Source organism: Pelophylax lessonae, assembly GCF_965119305.1.
Source record: "Pelophylax lessonae genome assembly, chromosome: 2".
NCBI classification, from domain to species: Eukaryota; Metazoa; Chordata; class Amphibia; order Anura; family Ranidae; genus Pelophylax; species Pelophylax lessonae.
This window is the reverse complement of record NC_138769.1, coordinates 42,022,326-42,042,471: the sequence shown is the minus strand read 5'-3', so window position 1 is coordinate 42,042,471 and position 20,146 is coordinate 42,022,326. Positions and strand designations below refer to the sequence as shown.

The following is a 20,146-nucleotide window of genomic DNA, read 5'->3' as shown; positions in this document are numbered from 1 at the left end:
TCCGACGTCACCGAAGAGGACGCTCCGGCTTCAGCTGCCCACACCTGAGATGGCAGCGCTGGACAAGACATTTTCAAGGTAAGTATTTCTTCTAAAATGTAAATGAAATGGGACAATTCAGAGGCTATCGTTGCTGAAATGCACTAGCCCTGACTGTCCCGGGGGTATTTTTATCTAAAAAAAAAAATTTTTGAGGCTGGAACTCTGCTTTTAAATACAGCAAGGCATGATTTTAATCAAACTAAAAGTAGATTTAGGGATTTAAATCTCAAAATGAATATGAAGTTACAGAAGTACCCAAGACACAGCTTCATTCCAGGTTCCTCCCCAGGTCTGTTTTCTTGTTCTTGCCGTGGAAAAAAAATCCCTTCACATCTGCCAGAAATTTTAGTGCCTCACTTTCTATAGTGAGTTGACAACTCTGCCTCTGCTGAACTGACATCCCAAGTAGTGTTGTCACCCCTGCCCCAAATCTTTATAACATAGTACTCCACCCTTTACGCCTTAAAGTTGCACTTTAGCGTGTCATGGGTATAACCCCTTGACCCAACACCCATGTTTTTACTGTTAATCCTTTAGCAGTGTTTGGAAATGTGCATATAATGATACTAAAGGAAAATATATTTTACTTTTGGGTAAAATAAAAGATGTTCTACTTAACCTCTCTGTGCAGCGATATTGCACAGAAAGGTATCTCACAGGAGTTTGACAGCAGCAGGAGCTCATGGCTCCTGATGCCCTCAGTATCTCCTGTGAGACCAGGAAATGAGGGGAGGGTGTTGCATCCAAGACTACACTGGATCGGTGACAAGAGCCAGGTACGTGTTAAGAAATGAGGAGGAGTAGGACAAGCAGTAGGGCATTTTTTACCTTAATGCAGGGAATGTATTAAAGTAAAAAAACATGTTTTTGACTTTAACCACTTAAGCCCCGGAAGATTTTACCCCCTTCCTGACCAGGGCCTATTTTGCGATTCGGCACTGCGTGACTTTAACGGACAATTGCGCGGACGTGCGACACTGTACCTAAACGAATTTGACGTCCTTTTTTTCCCACAAACAGAGCTTTCTTTTGGTGATTTTTGATCATGCGCTATAAACAAAAAAAGAGCGTCAATTTTGCAAAAATAGCAATATTTTTCACATTTTTTTTTATATGAAATTCTCCCAAAAATAAAATGTAAGTTTACTAAAAGTTATCGCGTTTACTAACAAAGGGAAAGATTTTTATCATTTTTTTTTTTTTTTTACGCGTAATGGCGGCGATCTGCGTTTTTTTTTTTTTTTTGCGGTACTGCGACATTGCGGCGGACTGATCGGACCCTTGACTGACATTTTTGACACTTTTGGGGGTATCAGTGACATTTCTACAGTAATCAGTGCTATACATATGCACCGTTACTGTAAAATTACACTGGCAGTGAAGGGGTTAACTTTTTTGAGAGGGAGGGGTTATGTGTGTCCCTAGGGGCGTGATTCTAACTGTGATTGGCTGTGGCTTGAGCTGTAGGAACAGTGATCAACGGTCCTACATAGAACCGTATGATCACTGTTTCTACACAGGGGAGAATGACAGGTGGCTTGTTTACACTAGCCGCCTGCCTTTCTCCCTCTGCAGCGTCGATCGCCGAGTGACCGGCGGACATCGGGTCCGCCGGTCACACGCGCGGGGGGGGTCCGTGACCACGGTCCGGGGGCGCGCGCTCGCTCCCTAGACCCTCACAGGCTAGTGACGTAGATCTACTTCACTCTGCCTGTGAGGGGCTGACTGTCGACGTAAATAGTCGTGCGGCAGTCGGCAAGTGGTTAATACCACTTGGCCTCTGGAAGATTTACTCCCCCTTCATGACTAGGCCATTTTTTGAAATGCAGCAATGCGTTACTTTAACTGACCGTTGCGCAGTCATGCAACACCGTACATAACTGCAATTTATTTTTTTTCCCTGCAAATAGAGCTTTCTTTTGGCTGTATTTGATCACCTCTGCTTTTTTAATTTTCGCGCTATAAACAAAAAAGCCAAAAATGTTGTAGAAAAAAATATATATATTTTGCTTTCTGCTATCAAACACATCTAATAAAATCAAATTTCTTAATGAATTTAGGCCAATCTGTATTTTGCTACGTTTTTGGTAAAAAAAAAAAAAAAAATCCCAATAAACGTATATTGATGGTTTATCAAGTTATAGCGTCTACAAGCTATGGGATACATATACTGGATTTTTTATTTTTATACTAGTAATGGCTGCGATCAGCGACTTATAGCGGGACTGCGATATTGCGGCGGACATTTTGACATTTTGTGTGAACCAGTGACACTAATACAGTGATCAGTGCTAAAAATATGCACTGTCATTGTACTAATAACACTGGCTGGGAAGGGGTTAAACATCTAGGGTGATCAAAGGGTTAAAATGTGTGCCTAGCCAGTGTTTTTGTGCACACAGTGTGGTGCTTTTACGAAGGAAAGTGATGGATGAGGGAATGAAAATCATCACTATCCCCGTCAGGACGGAGCTCTGTGTTGTTTACTTAGACAGAGCTCAGTTATGTGTGGTTTTTGCCCGACGATCAGTGACTGCCGGTTGGTCGGCACCTGCTAATCCTCTTCTGTGACAGTCGTGTATATGTACGAGCAGCTACCCTGGAGCAGTTAGGCTCCTTAAGGGTCTTACACACTATAAGATTTTCTGAAGACTTTTTCCTTCAGATTTACCTTTTCTATGTAGTGCAAGGGCCTGCCAGATTGCATACAAATTGAAAGTGTTTAGGTTTGACCTCATATTATATGGATTTGGTAAATCTAAAGGAAAAAGTCTTCAGAAAATCTTATAGTGTGTATGGCCCAATACTCACACTCACGGTGTGCCCAACAGAGTCCATTCTGCCTAGCGGGGGATCGATCCGCCAATCCCAGCTGAGCAGGCAGATGACGGCCCCATCTCTCTGCTCTGTGTGCAGAGACGGAGCGGTCAGATCCCCACTTTGCTCTATGGGGAGATCAGATGAGAACGGAACGCCTGTCTGTTCTCATCAGATCCTCCAGACGGATGGAAAATAGCCCCACCATCCGTCTGGATTTCACGGACAGGATTGGATCGGATAGCAGCGGGTGTCAGCGGAGATGTATCCGCTGACATCCGATGCTGCATGGAGCATCCGATCCGGTCCGCCTGAAAAACTGACAGGTGGATCGGATCGTAAAGCCTGTTTAATAGGGGCCCAAGTCTGCTATAGGGCGGTCAGCAAGCTGGTAAGATACCTATAGAAATATTTGCTTGTTTCTACGGATGGGGGAGGGCGTGGTGTTGGTGGTCATGAAGTGTTGCTATTCCTTGATGGAAAACATTGACTAATGTCGTTAGGTAACTTTATTGTGCATTTACATTAGCGGTGTTTATCAGGTCATTAAAGGATGCCAGAAAAAGTGAAGTACCCTCTGAAGTAAATGTGTAGATGGAGAGATCCTTATAAGAAGCTCTCCGGAAAGTACACACCAGCTTCATATTTTTCTTTCATATTTCTGCTCACCCAGAAATTTATATGGGTGGGAAGTCAGCGGCAGCCCTCACATTTGCCTTTATTAGCCAATTAAACAGACTCTCGTTACCTAACATCTGTAAGGCCAAGCCACTCTGGTATTAACTGTTCCTACTGATTGAACTGAGACTGGTATTGGTTTAAAAAGAAAAGTTAGTTGGATTTGTGTCAATCCAGTAAGTGAAAAGAATAATCGGTTTACTGTGAGCATCAGTATATACATTACTTTAAATTTGAGGGCCTGAGGTTGTCTGACTATACATCTTTTGTTTCATGGAGTGATATTCTTGTTCTCTGAACAGATTTTTTATCTCCTTTCTTTGCAGGTATGGGCATGAATTCCCAGAATCCTTCGAAGATGCCCGGACCACACGGCGGTGTTTCCATGCCAACACTAAGTCCCATGGGCATGACGCAACCTCTCTCGCATGGCCAGATGCCCTCTCCGAATGCCATGCCACCCAACGTACCTCCTCACGGAGGTCCTATGGGTGGGGGGATGATGCCACACAACGCTATGATGGGTCACGGCTCCCAAGATCCTCCCATGGTGCCTCAGGGACGCATGGCTTTTGCCCAAGGCTTTCCTCCAGTCCAGTCGCCTCCACAAGTTCCTTTTCCACACAACGGCCCTAACGGAGGCCAGGGAAACTTTCCACCCGGGATGGGCTTTCCAGGAGAGGGACCTTTAAATCGTCCTGGCAACCTTCCGCCAAATGCAGACCCAACACTTTGTAAGTCGGGTTGCCCTGGAGGACCAGATTCCTTTGGTGTTATGGGAAATAATATGTCTTCAGTTTTCACAGACCCAGACCTACAGGAAGTTATCAGACCAGGGGCCTCTGGTATTCCAGAGTTTGACCTATCAAGGATTATTCCATCCGAGAAACCCAGTCAAACACTGCAGTATTTCCCTCGTGGGGAAGTCCCGGGCAGAAAGCCGCAACAAGGACCTGGTTTTTCACACTTGCCTGGCATGATGGGGGAGCCGAATCCAAGGATGGGTCTTCCAATGGGGGGTATGGGAGGTCCTGGCCCAGTGGACATGCCTGGCCACAATTCTATGAGGCCTCCAGGTTTTATTCAGCAAAGCATGATTGGACCTCACCATCGCATGATGTCACCAGCACAATCAGGAATGCCTGGCCAACTAACTATGATGGGGAATCCGGGAGGGGTGGGGATGATGCCGGGAAAGGAGCGAATGCCCGGAGTACTATATAGTCACCCAGGACCTGTGGGATCTCCGAACATGTTGATGTCAATGCAGGGGATGATGGGACCTCAACAAAACCTCATGATTCCCCCTCAAATGCGCCCACGAGGAATGCCTACTGATGTTGGGATGGGTGGTTTCAGCCAAGGACCTGGCAATCCGGGGAATATGATGTTTTAAGCTGCTACAGACTTGTTAAAAATTGTAGAAGTGAGATTGTCTCCTGAGAAAACTTTTAATATGTAAGGAGTCCCATTTTGGCCATGCAATAGGTGAAAAAAGGACCCAAATGTTGATTTTGGAGGAAACTCAAGAATGTATGGAACTTATCTGAGCATTGCTTTCATTTATTCAAGGTGTTTTTTTTTTTTTTTTTGTTTTTGTTTTTTGTCTTTCTTCTTTTTTTTTTTTTTTTTTCTTAAGATTTATTTTTTAAAAAATATTTTTGTGGACTTGGATATCCCATGATGGCACCTGCTTTTGGGGGATAAAAAACAAAAAAAACAAAAAATGAAAAAAAAAATCCGTAGCTGTTTTTGAAAATTGCCATTTGTCATGAGTTGCACCATCCTGTATGTTTACGTCGTTTGGATTGGCTTCTTCAGGACAAACCCGATTTATCTTTTTTTTTTTTTTTTTTTTTTTTGTGTGTACTGTACAATATTGTAAAAGGGATTTTTAGCAGAGACTGTAGTCTTTGTGTGTGAGAGGAGATTCATTCAGTGCTGTTTACTTTCGGTGGATAATCCACCTTCAGAATCTTGTTAAATTTTTTTTTTTCTTTCCTCCTTTTAACTCCAGTGTATAGTAAACCAAACTAAGACCTCATACAGAAAGAGTATTATTAAAAAAAAGCACAAAATGAACTATAAAGTCCAGTTAGGGGGATCTCCTTTCTTTAAAAAAAAAAATCTAAAAATTAAAAAAAAAAAAATAGAAATTTCATTCTATGGAGAGCAAATACAACCATTTTTTGTTCCCTTTAAGTTTCATTCTGCGTTTAATGTCCCCCTCTTTTTTTTTTTTTTTTTAATCCTCTCTGCGCAATGTGTATTTTTAATTTTTTTTTTTTCCCCCGGGGAGGGAGGTAGGAGAGGCTGACGTCGTATTTTTGCTATCGCTTTTCCAATGCTTTTGTCAAGAAGCCAGACTTCATGCTGTTACATACATGGACAGTCAAGACATTATGCAGTAAACTCCAGTCATCCTGTCTCTGAGCAATCCTGAGTGATTCATGATGTGGGAGTGGAAACCAGTTGTGGGATTTATATATATTATATATATTTTTTTTCTCTCTTCTCTTTCTCTCCATTTTGTGACGGTTATTTTTATTTTATTTTATTTTTTTTTTCACTCTTCCTCTTGTCCCCTCTTACCCAGCGTTTAAACATTCTGTGTAATCTCCATTAAATTTGGTACAGAACCACTTGCCAGGGCTGTGGTGTCGGAAAAATAAAATATATTTCTTACAAATGGAGCGGAGTCTTTGTTCACAGTATAATGCAGTTACAGTCTTTAGCAGTTGCTTTCAGATTGAGTCACATTTTTTTTTTTTTTAATTACATAGTACTATAATCTCCAACGGTGCTGTAGAAAGTTTTTTTTTTTATTTTCCTCCAAGATTAAAGTGTAAGTAAATACAAAACTTTTTAACTCCTTGACGCTGCCTGTACACATACACTATATTGTCAAAAGTATTGCCTTTACACACACATGATTTTTAATGGCATCCCAGTCTTAGTCCGTAGGGTTCAAAAACTGAGTTGGCCCCCACCCTTAGCCGCTTTAACAGCTTCAACTGTTCTGGGAAGGCTGTCCACAAGGTTTAGGAGTGTGTCTATGGGTATTTTTAACCATTCTTCTAGAAGTGCATCCGTGAGGTCAGGCACTGATGTTACAAAGTTACTGCTCTGACAGTAAAGAACCCCTTACGTATTTTAAGGTTAAACCATTTTTCCTCTAGTTTTAGTGAGTGGCCACGTGTCTTTTTGTATTCCCTTTCTCTGAAAAGTTTGTTCCTTATGCTAGGGTCGCCAGTACAGTATTTGTACATTGATATCCCCCCTCGTGCGTCTCTTCTCCAGAGAGAATAAGTTCAGTGCTTGTAGTCTTTCCTCATAGCTGATGTCCTCCATTCCCCTAATTTTTTTTTGCCCTTCTCTGGACTCGCTCCAGCACATCCTTCCTGAATACTGGTGCCCAGAACTGGACAGAATACTCCAGATGTGGCCAGAGTCTTGTAGAGTGGGAGAATAGTCTCTCTATTTCTGGAGTGAATCCCCTTTTTTTTATACATGCAAGTATTTTGTTGGCATGCCACTGCCAAGCCTGTTGTCCACTAGTACACCCAGGTCCTTTTCCATCTTAGATTCACCCAGAGGTTCCCCCCTAGTGAGTAGCTTGCTTTCGTGTTTCTGACGTCCAAGTGCATTACTTTACATTTTTCAACATTAAACCTCATCTGCCATGTAGTTGCCCACCCCTTTTATTTTGTTCAGGTCTACATGAAAGGTTTCCACATCCTGCATAGAAGATATTGCCCTGCTTAGTTTAGTATCATCCGCAAATACTGAGATTGTGCTAGATATCCCCTCCTCTAGGTCATTTATGAATACATTAAACAGGAATGGTCCCAGGACAGAACCTTGGGGGACCCCACTTTCCACACCCGCCCAATCAGAGTACTCCCCATTTATCACCACCTTCTGGACTCTCCCCTGGATCCAGTTCTCTATCCAGGTACTCACCCTATGGTCCATACCTATGTACCTTAGTTTGTACAGTAAGGGTTTGTGGGGAACTGTGTCAAATGCCTTGGCAAAGTCCAGATACACCACAGCCACAGGCTTTCCTTTGTCTAGATGTGGACGGAAAGGCCTGGCTTAGCAGTCTTCGCTCTAATTCATCCCAAAGGTGTATGGGGTTGAGGTCCGGACTCTGTGAAGACCAGTCAAGTTCCTCCACCCCAAACTCGCTCATCCATGTCTTTTTGGGGTAAATGAGGGATTCCCTACCTTTGGGAGGGATTTCTTATCACTTCCTGTTTTGGCTTTTGGCAGGAAGTAAAAAGTAATCCCCTCCCGCTTCATCAGGATGGTTGTAATGATGCAATATTCTACGCTAATCAAATCACAGTAAAGTTTATCAATCCACCTACAAAACACATTGGGGTTGATTTACTAAAACTGGAGAGTGCAAATTCTGGTTCAGCTATGCAAAGAAACCAATCGGCTTCTTTTTCCTCTATCGCTGATTAACACACAGCTCCTGGTCATCTTCACCACTGAGTTATACTGCCCCCTACAGGAGTAGGACACTAGGCAGAAAAAAAGCTTGACTACGCCTATGGGCAGTCCCAGGGGGTATACTCTCACTCTCAGCTATAGGTACTGTTTTTTTTTTTTTTTTTTCTGCCTAGTCAGGAGTAAGGGCCTAGTTCCTTGCTGGGATCTTCGGTCCGGGCAATTTTTCACTGGACGGGGGCTGGCCTGCAAGTTAAACGTCTCGCGAGGGTGAATACGACCTGGCCTTGTCCTGAGTCGCAGCGTTCCTCCTGGCCGACAGCCCCCCATTTTGATGGAGAGGAGGTTCTGTCTGGAGCAGTGCCCACCCTGTTCCTGGTATGGTAAGTAGCTGTCCCCCCTCTCCCCATAGAGGGTTTTGGGGTGGACGTGGGCCCCTCCCCGGGACAGTCGGACCCCCGGGTTGTCCTTTCCATGCAGCGTCCCCCCCGCTCTGTGGTCCTGTGGACACTTCGCCTCTCATCTGCCTACTCCCCCCCCCCCCCCCCCCCCATGGGGAGGCCATATCACCTTTTCAGGTTAGTCTGGGGTGCTGGGGGGGTTGCCGCTGGCGACCGGATGAGCAGATTTTGGGAGGGGGGTTGTACCTGGTGGGGGGACTCCTGCCAGGGCCCCCTTTCCTGCTGGTGTCGTTTTTGGGGCTCTTGGGAGCCGCATGGTGCCACCATTTTCTTGTAGCCTGTGTGCTGTCAATTCAACGGCCATATTTGTGTAGCCTCAGCAGCCATTTTCTAGTGGTTTCTCATTGTTAATAGTGGTGGCCATGACTGGTGAAGCATATATCCGCTGTGGTAGCCCCTCCTTATCCCCTCATGCTGACTCCAGGATCTTTCTTCCTGATCGCTGCATGTGTACTCAAATAGCATGGTGCCATCATTTTCTTGTAGCCTGTGTGCTGTCAATTCAACGGCCATATTTGTGTAGCCTCAGCAGCCATTTTCTAGTGGTTTCTCATTGTTAATAGTGGTGGCCATGACTGGTGAAGCATATATCCGCTGTGGTAGCCCCTCCTTATCCCCTGATGCTGACTCCAGGATCTTTCTACCTGATCGCTGCATGTGTACTCAAATAGCCTGGTGCTGCGGTGCCTGATCGGTAGGTGGGGAGTCTGGTGGGGTCCTTGCCCTCTGCTATAGGATCGGTTGGTGGGGTGGGGGTGTCCCTAGCAGTGTTTTTTACACCTTTTTTGTGGGTCCCTTTTTTCCCTGGAGCACATTTCCCCACCTGATCCCCTCTCAGAGCCCTCCGGGTCCCAACAATCCCTTACTGCACTGACTGCAGTCCTGGAGTCTTTGGTGCCCAAGGTGGACTTGGTCCTGGGGAAACGGGCTAGCAAAAAGCGTCCCCTGCCTTCATCTATCTCATCCTGAATCTGTTTCGGTCGCCATGGACGCGAGTCACCCTGTTGGGTCTGTGTCCACACACCCTGATTTCTCAGATAGGGAGGATTATTCCTCTGCTCCTGTAGCCGCACATGCAAAGGCGCTGGTTGATGCACTGATCGTATCTGTGCGTGAGACTTTAGAAATGGAGGATGCGGCTAATGCCGCATATGAGGAATATGAGCATATTCCTTTTGGCAGCCACAAGCTCTCCAGAGCAGTAAGGGTGTTCACCTTTCCTGCTTACTTTGACAAAATTGTTGCTAAACACTGGGGTTGTTCAAAACGCCCCCTTGTGGTCCCTAAGCGCTTTGCTATGCGGTACCCTTATGAGGACTCCCTGCTTAAAAAGTGGACTGTCCCACCTGTGATGGACTCCCGTCTCTAGGTTAAACAAAGCAACCATGATTCCGGTTGAAGAGTCCCCAGCCTTTCAGTACTCGGCTGACAGAAAAGCGGAGGCTATGGCCCGCCATATGTACACTGTGGCTGGTTGGGCACCAGACTTCGGACCAGTCTTCCAAGAAGGCCTTATCTAATCTCCCCTTCCTAGGAAATCGCCTGTTTGGAGCTTCCCTGGATTACATCATTAAGGGTCTAACCAGGGGGAAGAGTACCTTTTCTTCTGCAGGCTAGTTAGGGCATGGAGCCCGTCAAAGACGTGGTCCACCCTTCTCAGCTAAAAGTTTTTTTTTTTTTTTTGCACAGGGTCTCAAGACAAGGGATCAAAACCCTTCAGGGCCTCCTCCCAAGGATCCAAATTAACCTGGTCTGGCAAGCTGAGAGCGGGCTTCTCCACACCTGCCAGCAAGGCTCCGTCAGCATCAAGAGGCACCCTCAACCGTATGTAGGGTGGGGGGAGGTCTTTCCTGGCTGGTTTCTGTACCCGTGGACCTCCCTGGTACAGGGCAAGTGGTTCCACAAAGTCAAACGGTCCAGCTTCAAGATCAAGTTTTGTTCTTACCCTACGGAAAGGTCTTTTCCCTCCAACTTGCGCCTGTCCCCAGACCGCTTACGGGGTCTCTTTGGGGCACTGCAAGACTTGTTGAGCCAAGGGATGATTGTCCTAGTTCTGACTTCGGAACGTTTCAGGGGTTTTATTCACCGGTTTACAGTCCCCAGGAAGGAGGGCAAGGTGCGTCCAATTCTGAACCTCAAGGCGCTAAACTGCTTTGCGCCGCGTGCAGAAGTTCCAAATGGAGTCCATTCATATGGTACTGGCATCCCTGCATCAGGGGGACTGTCTTGCTTCCATCGACATCAAGGACGCTTCCCTTCACATTCCAATATGTATTGGTCACCAGCGCTTCCTCCTCTTTGCCGTGGGAGAGTATGATCAGTTTGTGGTGTTACCCTTTTGTGAAGACCTAAAGAGCAGAGGCCGGACCAAAGTGTTGGCCCCCGTGCTGGCATTGTTGCGTCAGCGGGGGGATCACGGTACTGGGGTACCTGGACGATCTTCTGCTGTGAGCGTAGTCTCCGACTGTTCTGGTGGACAAATTAATGGAAATAGTAGGCAAATTAATGGAAACCCTATTAAAGGATATGATTGTGGAACATCTTAAATCCCATGGATTGCAAGATGAAAAACATGGGTTTACTTCAGGGAGATCATGTCAAACAAATCTTATAGATTTTTTTGACTGGGTGACTAAAATAATAGACGGTGGAGGTGCAGTAGACATTGCATATCTAGATTTTAGTAAGGCTTTTGACACTGTCCCACATAGAAGACATCAATAAACTGCAGTCATTGAGCATGGACTCCCATATTGTTGAGTGGATTAGGCAGTGGCTGAGTGACAGACAACAGAGGGTTGTAGTCAATGGAGAACATTCAGAACAAGGTCATGTTACCAGTGGGGTACCTCAGGGATCTGTACTGGGACCAATTTTGTTTAATATCTTCATAAGTGATATTGCAAAAGGCCTCGATGGTAAGGTTTGTCTTTTTGCTGATGACAGAAAGATATGTAACGGGGTTGATGTTCCTGGAGGGAAACGCCAAATGGAAAAGGACTTAGGAAAACTAGAAGAATGGTCAGAACTCTGGCAACTGAAATTTAATGTGGATAAGTGCAAGATAATGCACCTGGGGCGTAAAAACCCAAGGGCAGAATATAGAATATTTGACACAGTCCTGACCTCAGTATCTGAGGAAAGGGATTTAGGAGTAATTATTTCAGACTTAAAGGTGGGAAGACAATGTAATGGAGCAGCACGAAATGCCAGCAGAATGCTTGGATGTATAGGGAGAGGTGCTTATGCCGCTGTACAGAACACTGGTGAGACCTCACTTGGAGTATTGTGCGCAGTACTGGAGGCCATATCTCCAGAAGGATATAGATACTCTAGAGAGAATTCAGAGAAGAGCTACTAAACTAGTACATGGATTGCAGGAAAAAACTTACCAGGAAAGGCTAAAGGACCTTAACATGTATAGCTTGGAAGAAAGAAGAGACAGAGGGGATATGATAGAAACTTTTAAATACATAAAGGGAATCAACTCGGTAAAGGAGGAGAGCATATTTAAAAGAAGAAAAACTACCACAAGAGGACACAGTTTTAAATTAGAGGGACAAAGGTTTAAAAGTAATATGAGGAAGTATTACTTTACTGAGAGAGTAGTGGATGCATGGAATAACCTTCCTGCAGAAGTGGTAGCTGCAAATACAGTGAAGGAGTTTAAGCATGCATGGGATAGGCATAAGGCTATCCTTCATATAAGATAGGGCCAGGGACTATTCATAGGATTCAGATATGTTGGCCAGACTAGATGGGCCAAATGGTTCTTATCTGCCGACACATTCTATGTTTCTATGGACAACTTGGAGATTACTCTGTGAACTCTGAGGGAGTTTGGTTGGATTCTGAGCCTTCAGAAGTCTGCTCTGGTTCCGTCCACAAATCTGGACTATCTGAGTCTGACTTTGGACTCTGCCTTAGCCAGAGAGCGTTCCTTGCTCTGTAAATTGCAGGAAGCAATTCAACTTCTGTTGTCAAGCAGACGGTCATCCCTTTGCACTTGTATGCGGGTGCTGGGCCTGATGGTATCTGCCTTCAAGGTGGTTCCGTTTGCACAGTTCCACAGGAGATCTCTGCAAAGAGAGATTCTGGGCAAATGGGACTAGAATCCACAGTCTATAGCAGGGCTTAAAAAATTTGCTTTGAATCTAGAATCCAGCTAAAGTTAGGAGCCAGATTTTTTTTTCCTTTTCTGGTTGTTAGGCTTTAAACTTCCGGCCCACATATCCAGGGCCATCTTAGTAGCATCATGGGACCCTGGGCAAAGTAATGCACTGGAGCCTCTATAAGCCTGCCATAATTTATGCACCTACGCTCAAGAATTACAGCCCACTACTAATGAATGTAACCCATTCAAATAAAAGGGTCTGTGCTGCAGCATTTACGGTGACATATCGCCTCCTCTCTGCCTGTCAATTGTGGATTGCTTTTCAGAGGAGTGGCAGTCTGAATATAAGAGATTTAGAGCAGCAGAGGGGGCATTAGTGAAATTGTCAAGGGGAGAGGTGGTGTTGAAACCCACCAATCTTCCAGCCTCTAGTGTGCATGTACTCCAATTTGTCACCTGTCCCCCACACCTTAACATACACACAGCGCGAGTGTGTGCATATCAGTGGGGGGAGTATAGACGGAGGGGGGGGGGCTGAGGGAGCAGACGCAGCAGAGATTGGATAGATCATAGGGAGGCAGGGCGAAATCATTGGCCTCTTCAGCAAACTGCACTGTTCACTCTGAATAGAGACATGTACTTAAATGGACACACACACGAAGAAAAAAAAAGAAAATATCGGTCAGTCTTAAATGTAGTCAGCAGGATGGACAACAAAATCCAGACTGATCTAGAATCAGAAATTACACTTTTCTTCATATGTCAGAAGGCAGTATTAGCCATACAGTCCCCGGTAGCTATGAAGGGTTAATCAGATATACAAGCAGGCACAAATGCCATTCATACCAGAAGCAAAAGCCTGCAGATGTTAAGCTGTAAAGAGTTAATCATTTAACCATTTAGGTAAGCAGCACTTAAATGAAGCAAAGTAGATAAGCACAGTCCTCCCCTAGCATCCAAGGAGAGGGTTAATTGCCAGAGAGTCTGTTGCAGATAACAGTGGTGTAGGAGAAACAAAACTGTAGCACAGATAAGTGGCATGAGGTTTGCAAGGAGAGACAGATTGTAAGGGTTGGTATCTTACCCCCCCCCCCCCCCTCTGCCTGTGCTCTTTGCTGAAGCCACAATCTGACCGGCCCTGGTGGCTTCATGTTCACCTGGGATCACAACACCGGAGGAGAGGGCGGGAGGAGGAGAAGCTTACCAGCTCTCTCTATTGTCTATGTGGAGGGGAGGGGGAAACTATCAGCACAGGCTCTAGGCTGCATAAGAGTGAGACCCTCTCAGAATGCTACAACCTGCAACCCTGGCAGTGAATGGACTGACAAGCCCAGATGCCAGTACGCAATTTCTAGTCGCCATGGCGACCTAGGGCCTAGGGTTTGTCGAGCCCTGGTCTATAGACTATCTGGTAGAAAAGACAAAAAAGAAAAAGAGGGGCGCACTGACCTAGTGCATTACCATAAAAACTTTTATTAAAATATTAAAAGGTGTACAAAATACTCACAAGACTGGTGTGGTACAACACACATCAAGAATAGCATATACACTCTCCAAGGTAGCCAGGTCCCAATAGTGACAAATGAGCATGCAGATAGTCGCATGGGGCTGCTGTGGCTAGGCTGACGCGTTTCAGGGGCGAGCCCCCTTCCTCAGCCAAAAAAAATTTGGGCAATGGGCAGCATTTTTTTTGGCTCTGAGGAAGGGGGCTCGCCCCTGAAACGCGTCAGCCTAGCCACAGCAGCCCCATGCGACTATCTGCATGCTCATTTGTCACTATTGGGACCTGGCTACCTTGGAGACTGTATATGCTATTCTTGATGTGTGTTGTACCACACCAGTCTTGTGAGTATTTTGTACACCTTTTAATATTTTAATAAAAGTTTTTATGGTAATGCACTAGGTCGGTGCGCCCCTCTTTTTCTTTTATGTCTTTTCTACCAGTGGTTCTGGATACCCTTGATCCTGAAGGGGGCAGCAAGACCAAACAGCTCTCTTTACATCTGAGTTTGTAGTGCACCTCTTTCTACTCCATCAGAGCGCAGGAGGTTTTGTTTTTACTATAGACTATCTGATCTGGCTGAGCCAGGGTATGAGAGGGTCCCTGATCTGGTGGCTTCGTTCTCCGGGCCCTTTGCCAGGGCAAAACCTTTCTCCCCCCTGTACGGGACGGTGGTAACCACGGATGCCAGCCTGTCCGGGTGGGGAGGTGTCCTCGGAAAAGATTCTGCCCAGGGAGTCTGGACACTGAGTCCAGACTGCCGATTAATGTACTGGAGCTCCGAACAATCAGACTTGTCTGGATCATTGAACAGATCGTCTTCAGGGGTGTCCAGTGCAAATTCAATCAGACAATGCCACGACTGTGGCCTATGTCAATCACCAAGGGGGCATAATAAGTGTCCTGGCAACTTGGGAAGTAGCTGGCATTCTAAGGTGGGCAGAATATTTTGTTGCAGCCATCTCTGCTGTACACATTCTGGGGGTGGAAAAGTGGCAGGCGGTTTACCTCAGTCTACAGGCATTGGACCAGGGGGAATGGTCACTTCATCCGGAGGTGTTTTTAGCAGTTGTGCCTCCGGTGGGGTACTTCCGAGGTGGACCGGTTGGCTTTTCGTCTCAACAGGAAGGTGCAGAGGTTTGTGGCACGGTCTTAGGACCCCCTGGCGAATGCCAGACACGCTGGTGGCCCTGTGGGGTCAGTATCGTCTGATTTACGCCTTTCCCGCTCTCAAGCTTCTGCCAAGACTTCTGCGCAGGATCAAGGCAGAAGGGATTCTGGTCATCCTAGTGGCTCCAGACTGGCCTCCCCAGTCTTGGTACGCCCATCTGATACAGCTGGTCACCAATGTTCCTTGGAGACTTCCTCTCCAGGAAGATCTCCTGTCCCAAGGGCCTATCTTCCATCCTGCTTTACAGTTGCTGGCTGTTGAAAGCCAGGTGCTGAAAGATAGGTTTGTCTGATTCAATGATTCCTTCGCTGTTAAAAGCTAGAAAATCTACCTCTAGGAAAATCTACCATCGTACATGGAAGTCGTACATTGCGTGGTGTGAGTCTCTTGGGGTTTATCCTTGCTCCTTTTCGGTGGCTCGAATCTTGACCTTCCTCCAATGGAGGGTTGAGCAGCGCTTGGCCTTGAGTACTATCAAAGGCCAGGTCTCCACCTTGGTGGTTTTCCTTGGTCCACACTTTCCTTGGTGCAGACTTTTATCCAGGGAGTTCGACACTTGTCTCTTCTGGTGCGCTCTCCATTCCTGCCTTGGGACCTCAATTTGGTGCTTTCAGTCATCCAGAAACCTCCTTTTGAAAATCTTAGGGAGGTTCCCCTACATACGTTGTCCCAGAAGGTGGCCTTTTTGGTGGCAATCACTTCTGCGCGTACGGTGTCTGAGCTGGCGACGACATCTTGTGGTTCACCTTACTTAGTGGTTCACAGAGATGAGGTGGTTCTTCGCCCCTGTCCGTCCTTCTTTCCAAAGGTTGTCTCTGATTTTCATTTGAATGAAGACAGTGTTGCCTTCCCTGTGTCCCAGGCCAAAACATTCTTAGGAAATTGCTTTGCATTTCTTGGATGTGGTTCGGGCAATTAGGGTGTACCTGGCAGCTACGGAGTCTTTTAGGAAGTCAGACTCGCTATTTGTGCTCACAGACGGACCTCGGAAGGGGTTGTCCGCTTCTGCTGCGACTGTTTCCAGATGGATCAGACAGACGGTGTTTTCAGTCTATTCAATTAAGTGTCAGGTTCCTCATTTACCCTGTTATGGCGCACTCTACTAGAATATTTAGTGCAGGGGTCTCCAAACTATGGCCCTTCAGTTGTTCACGAACTAAAATTCCCATCATGCCTAGTCATGTCTGTGAATGTCAGAGTTTTACAATGTCTCATGGGACATGTAGTTCCGCAACAGCTGGAGGGCCGTAGTTTGGAGATCCCTGGTTTAGTGTCTCCTGGGCCTTCCGTCATCAGGCGTCAGTGATGCAGGTTTGCAAGGCCTGGTCGTCTGTGCACACCTTTACAAAATGTTATCAAAGTGGATGTGTTGGCATCTGCGGATGCTTTCTTTGGCCGCAAGGTCCCAATCATCCATCCATGCACTGACGGCGGTCCTGGAGTCTCTTGTGTTCCGGGTGGAGGCAGCTTGCGGTCGAGGGGCTAGCAAGAAGCGCCCCTTGCCTCATCTGTCCTGAATCTGGTTCAGCCGCCACAGACATGGGTCACCCTGCTGGGTCTGCGACCATGGGCCTTGAATCCTCTGATAGTGAGGATGATTCCTCTACATCTGCGATTGTGCACAAGAAGGCGCTGGTAGATGCACCGATTTGTATCTGTGCTTGAGACCCTAAAGATAGAAGATGCATCTGAAGCTGTGACGGAGGCACATGTACCCTTTGTCACAGGCCATCTAGAGTGGCAAAGGTGTTTCCTTTCCCTGCCTATTTTTGACAAAATTGTCGCAAAAGAGTGGGGACGACCAAAGCGTCCCTGTGGAGTTCCTAAGCGCTTTACTAGGCGTTACTTCTATGAGGAGTCCCTCAAGGAGTGGACTGTGCCACCAGTGGTGGACCCTCCAATTTCCAGATTAAACAAGGCAACCTTGATTCCTGGTGGAAGAGTCCCCAGGCCTTTAAAGATCCAGCTGCCCGAAAGGGGGAGGCTGTGGTCCCCATTATGTACACCTTAGGTGGTTCGGCAATGAGGCCAGTATTTACCATTGCCCTAGTGTCGCAAACTCTGACAGTGGTCTAAGCTCCTATGCCATGACCAGGAAGGAGAGCAGCTCACTCCTGCTTTTGCTGAGCTGGTGGACGAGCTGGTTCAGCGGATGCAGTTTATCTGTGATGCCTCTTTGCACGCGGCTCCCCTGATGGCTCGCCTCTGTTTTGGTGGTGGTCCTTCGGCGTGTTTTTTTGGCTCAAATGCTGGGCTGTGGACCAGACCTCTAAAAAGACCTTGACTGATCTTCTCTTTCAAGGAGATTGTCTGTTTGGAGCTACCCTGAATAACCTCATTAAAGGTCTCACGGGGGAAGAGTACCTTTCTTCCGCAGGCTACCAAGAGCAAGGAACTTTTGTCCCTCAGGGTCGACTGACAAGGGCTCAAAGCCTTTCAGGGCCTCCTCTGGCAGATCCAAACGAACCTGGTCTGGCAAGCCGAGAGCAGGCTTCTCCAGACCCGCAGACAAGGCTCCTTCTCCATGAAGGTGCACCCTCACCCATATCGGGGGTGGGGGGGATGTCTTTGCTGGTTTCCAGACCCGTGAACTTCCCTGGTGCCAGACAAGTGGGTCCAAAAAGTCCTTCGGTCCAGCTCCAAGATTGAGTTTCGCTCTTGTCCCCCCAGCAAGGTTTTTTCCTTCCAACCTGCGCCTGTCCCCAGAACGGTTACAGGGTCTGTATGGGGCGGTACAAGACCTGTTACTTCAAGGGGTTATTGTCACGGTTCCAATTTCAAAACGTTTTCAGGGTTTACTCAAACCTGTTCAGTCTCCAGAAAGGAAGGTAAAGTGCATCCAATCCTGGACAAACTCGCTAAAGGGCTTTGTGCGGGTACAGAAGTTCAGAATGGAGTCAATTTGAACGGTGGTGGTATCCCTGCTTCAGGTGGATTTCCTCGCCTCGATAGATTTTAAGTATGCCTATCTTCACATTCCAATATGTGCCAGTCACCAGCGTTTTCTCTGCTTTGCTGTGGGAAAGGAGAATTATTAGTTTGTGGTGTTACCCTTTGGTCTCGCCTTCTCTCCTCAGGCGATCACCATACAAACTCTGTGTAAATTCGGCTGGATTCTGAATTTTCAGAAGTCTGCCATGGTCCCGTCAACGAAGCTGGACTATTTGTGCCTGCCTCTGTACTCGGCCTTAACCAGAGTGCTCCTTCCTCTGGACAAACTCCAGAAATTGCAGGCCGTAATTTGTCTCCTGCTGTTCAACAAATGATCATCCCTCCGGACTTGCATGCGGCTGCTGGGCCTAATGGTATCTACCTTCGAGGTGGTTCTGTTTGCACAGTTCCATACAAGGTCCCTGCAAAGGGAGATTTTGACAAATTAGGACAAGATTCGCAGTCTCTGGACAATCAAATCCGGCTGAGTTGGGGAACGAAGCAGTCCCTGATATGGTGCCTTCTCTCTCTTTGTTCCTTCGGCTGGGAAAATCTTTTCTCCCCTTGTTTTGGACACTGGTCACGATGGATGCCAGCCTGTCTGGCTAGGGAGGCATCCTCAGCAAGCATTCTGCTAGAGATCTGGACGCTGGAAGATCAATGTCCTGGAACTTCAAGCAATCCGACTGTCTGGATCATTGGACGGATCGTCTTCAGGGATGCCCAGTGCGCATTCAATCAGACAATGCCATGGCGTAGCTAATGTCAATCACCAAGGGGGCACAAGAAGTGTCCTGGCGACTCTGGAGGTAGCCGGCATTCTAAGGTGGGCAGAACGGTTCGTTCCAGTCCTCTCCGCCGTACACATTCCCGGGGTGGAAAATTAGCAGGCGGATTACCTCAGTCGTCAGGTGTTGAACCAAGGGGAGTGGTCCCTTCCTCCGGAGGTGTTTGATAAGCTGTCTCCCCGGTGGGGCACCCTGGAGGTGGATCTGTTGGCGTCTTGGCTCATTAGAAAGTTGCAGAGGTTTGTGACTTGGTAACAGGATCCTCTGGCAGACACCAAAGACAGGCTGGTGCCCCTGTGGGGTCAGTATTGTCTGATCTACGCCTTCCCTCCTTTCAAGCTTCTGCCCAGACTCCTATGCAGGAGGGATTCTGGTCATCCTAGTGGCACCAGACTAGTCTTGCCAGGCCTGGTATGCCGATCTAGTGCGACTGGTCGCCGATGTTCCTTGGAAGCTTCCTCAGGAAGAATCTGCTGTCCCAAGGACCAATCTTCCATCCTGATTGAGTCGCTAGCTTTGACGGCTTGGCTGTTGAAGGCCTGGGCTGTCCGTCGTCAAGCGTCGGTGACGCTGGTTTGCAAGGCGGCCACCTGGTCGTTGGTGAATACTTTTACAAAGTTTTTTAAAGTAGATGTGTTGGCATCTGCGGATGCTTTCTTTGGCCACAAGGTTTTGCAAGCTGCTGTTAAGAGGACCTGATCCTCTTTGAGAGAGCTTTTTTCAGGTGGGCTCCAGTTGTTTTGTTTGAGCCCCTGTCGCCTGGTTGGCTACTGTTTAGCCTTTGGAATTTTTTTTGCTGTTTCCCACCCCTTATGTTTGACACTGCTTTGGGACGTCTCAATGGTCAAGAATGACAGGAGCTGTATCCGTCAATGAACGAAAGCAAAAATGGGATCTTTGACTTACCGTAAAATCCATTTCTCTGATGTTCATTTACTAACACAGCACCCATCCCTCTGTGGAGTTATAATTCTCCTGACACTGCTTGTAACAAAACTGAGTGACTATAACAGAGAGAAGGTATAAACCCTGGGACTGCCCATGGGTGTAGCCAGAAGTGTTTTCTGCCTAGTGTTCTACTCCTGTAGGGGGCAGCATAACCCAATGGTCAAGAATGACAGGAACGTGTCCGTCAATGAACATCAGAGAAATGGATTTTACGATAAGTGAAAAATCCAATTTTTG

General features: G+C 46.8%; 1 protein-coding gene across 5 annotated transcripts in view; it reads left to right on the top strand.

Moving 5' to 3' along the window:
• BCL9 (BCL9 transcription coactivator) overlaps positions 1-5,757 on the top strand; it is a gene marked incomplete at its 5' end in the record, with an annotated part of 467,860 nt that extends 462,103 nt beyond the window's left edge. For all 5 annotated transcript variants that reach the window (XM_082245782.1, XM_082245780.1, XM_082245779.1 and 2 more), the window contains one exon: positions 3,864-5,757. In XM_082245782.1, the coding sequence (XP_082101908.1) occupies positions 3,864-4,933 (1,070 nt within the window). In that variant the 3' untranslated portion in view covers positions 4,934-5,757. The remainder of the gene's footprint in view (positions 1-3,863) is intronic.
• Positions 5,758-20,146: the final 14,389 nt, after the last annotated feature.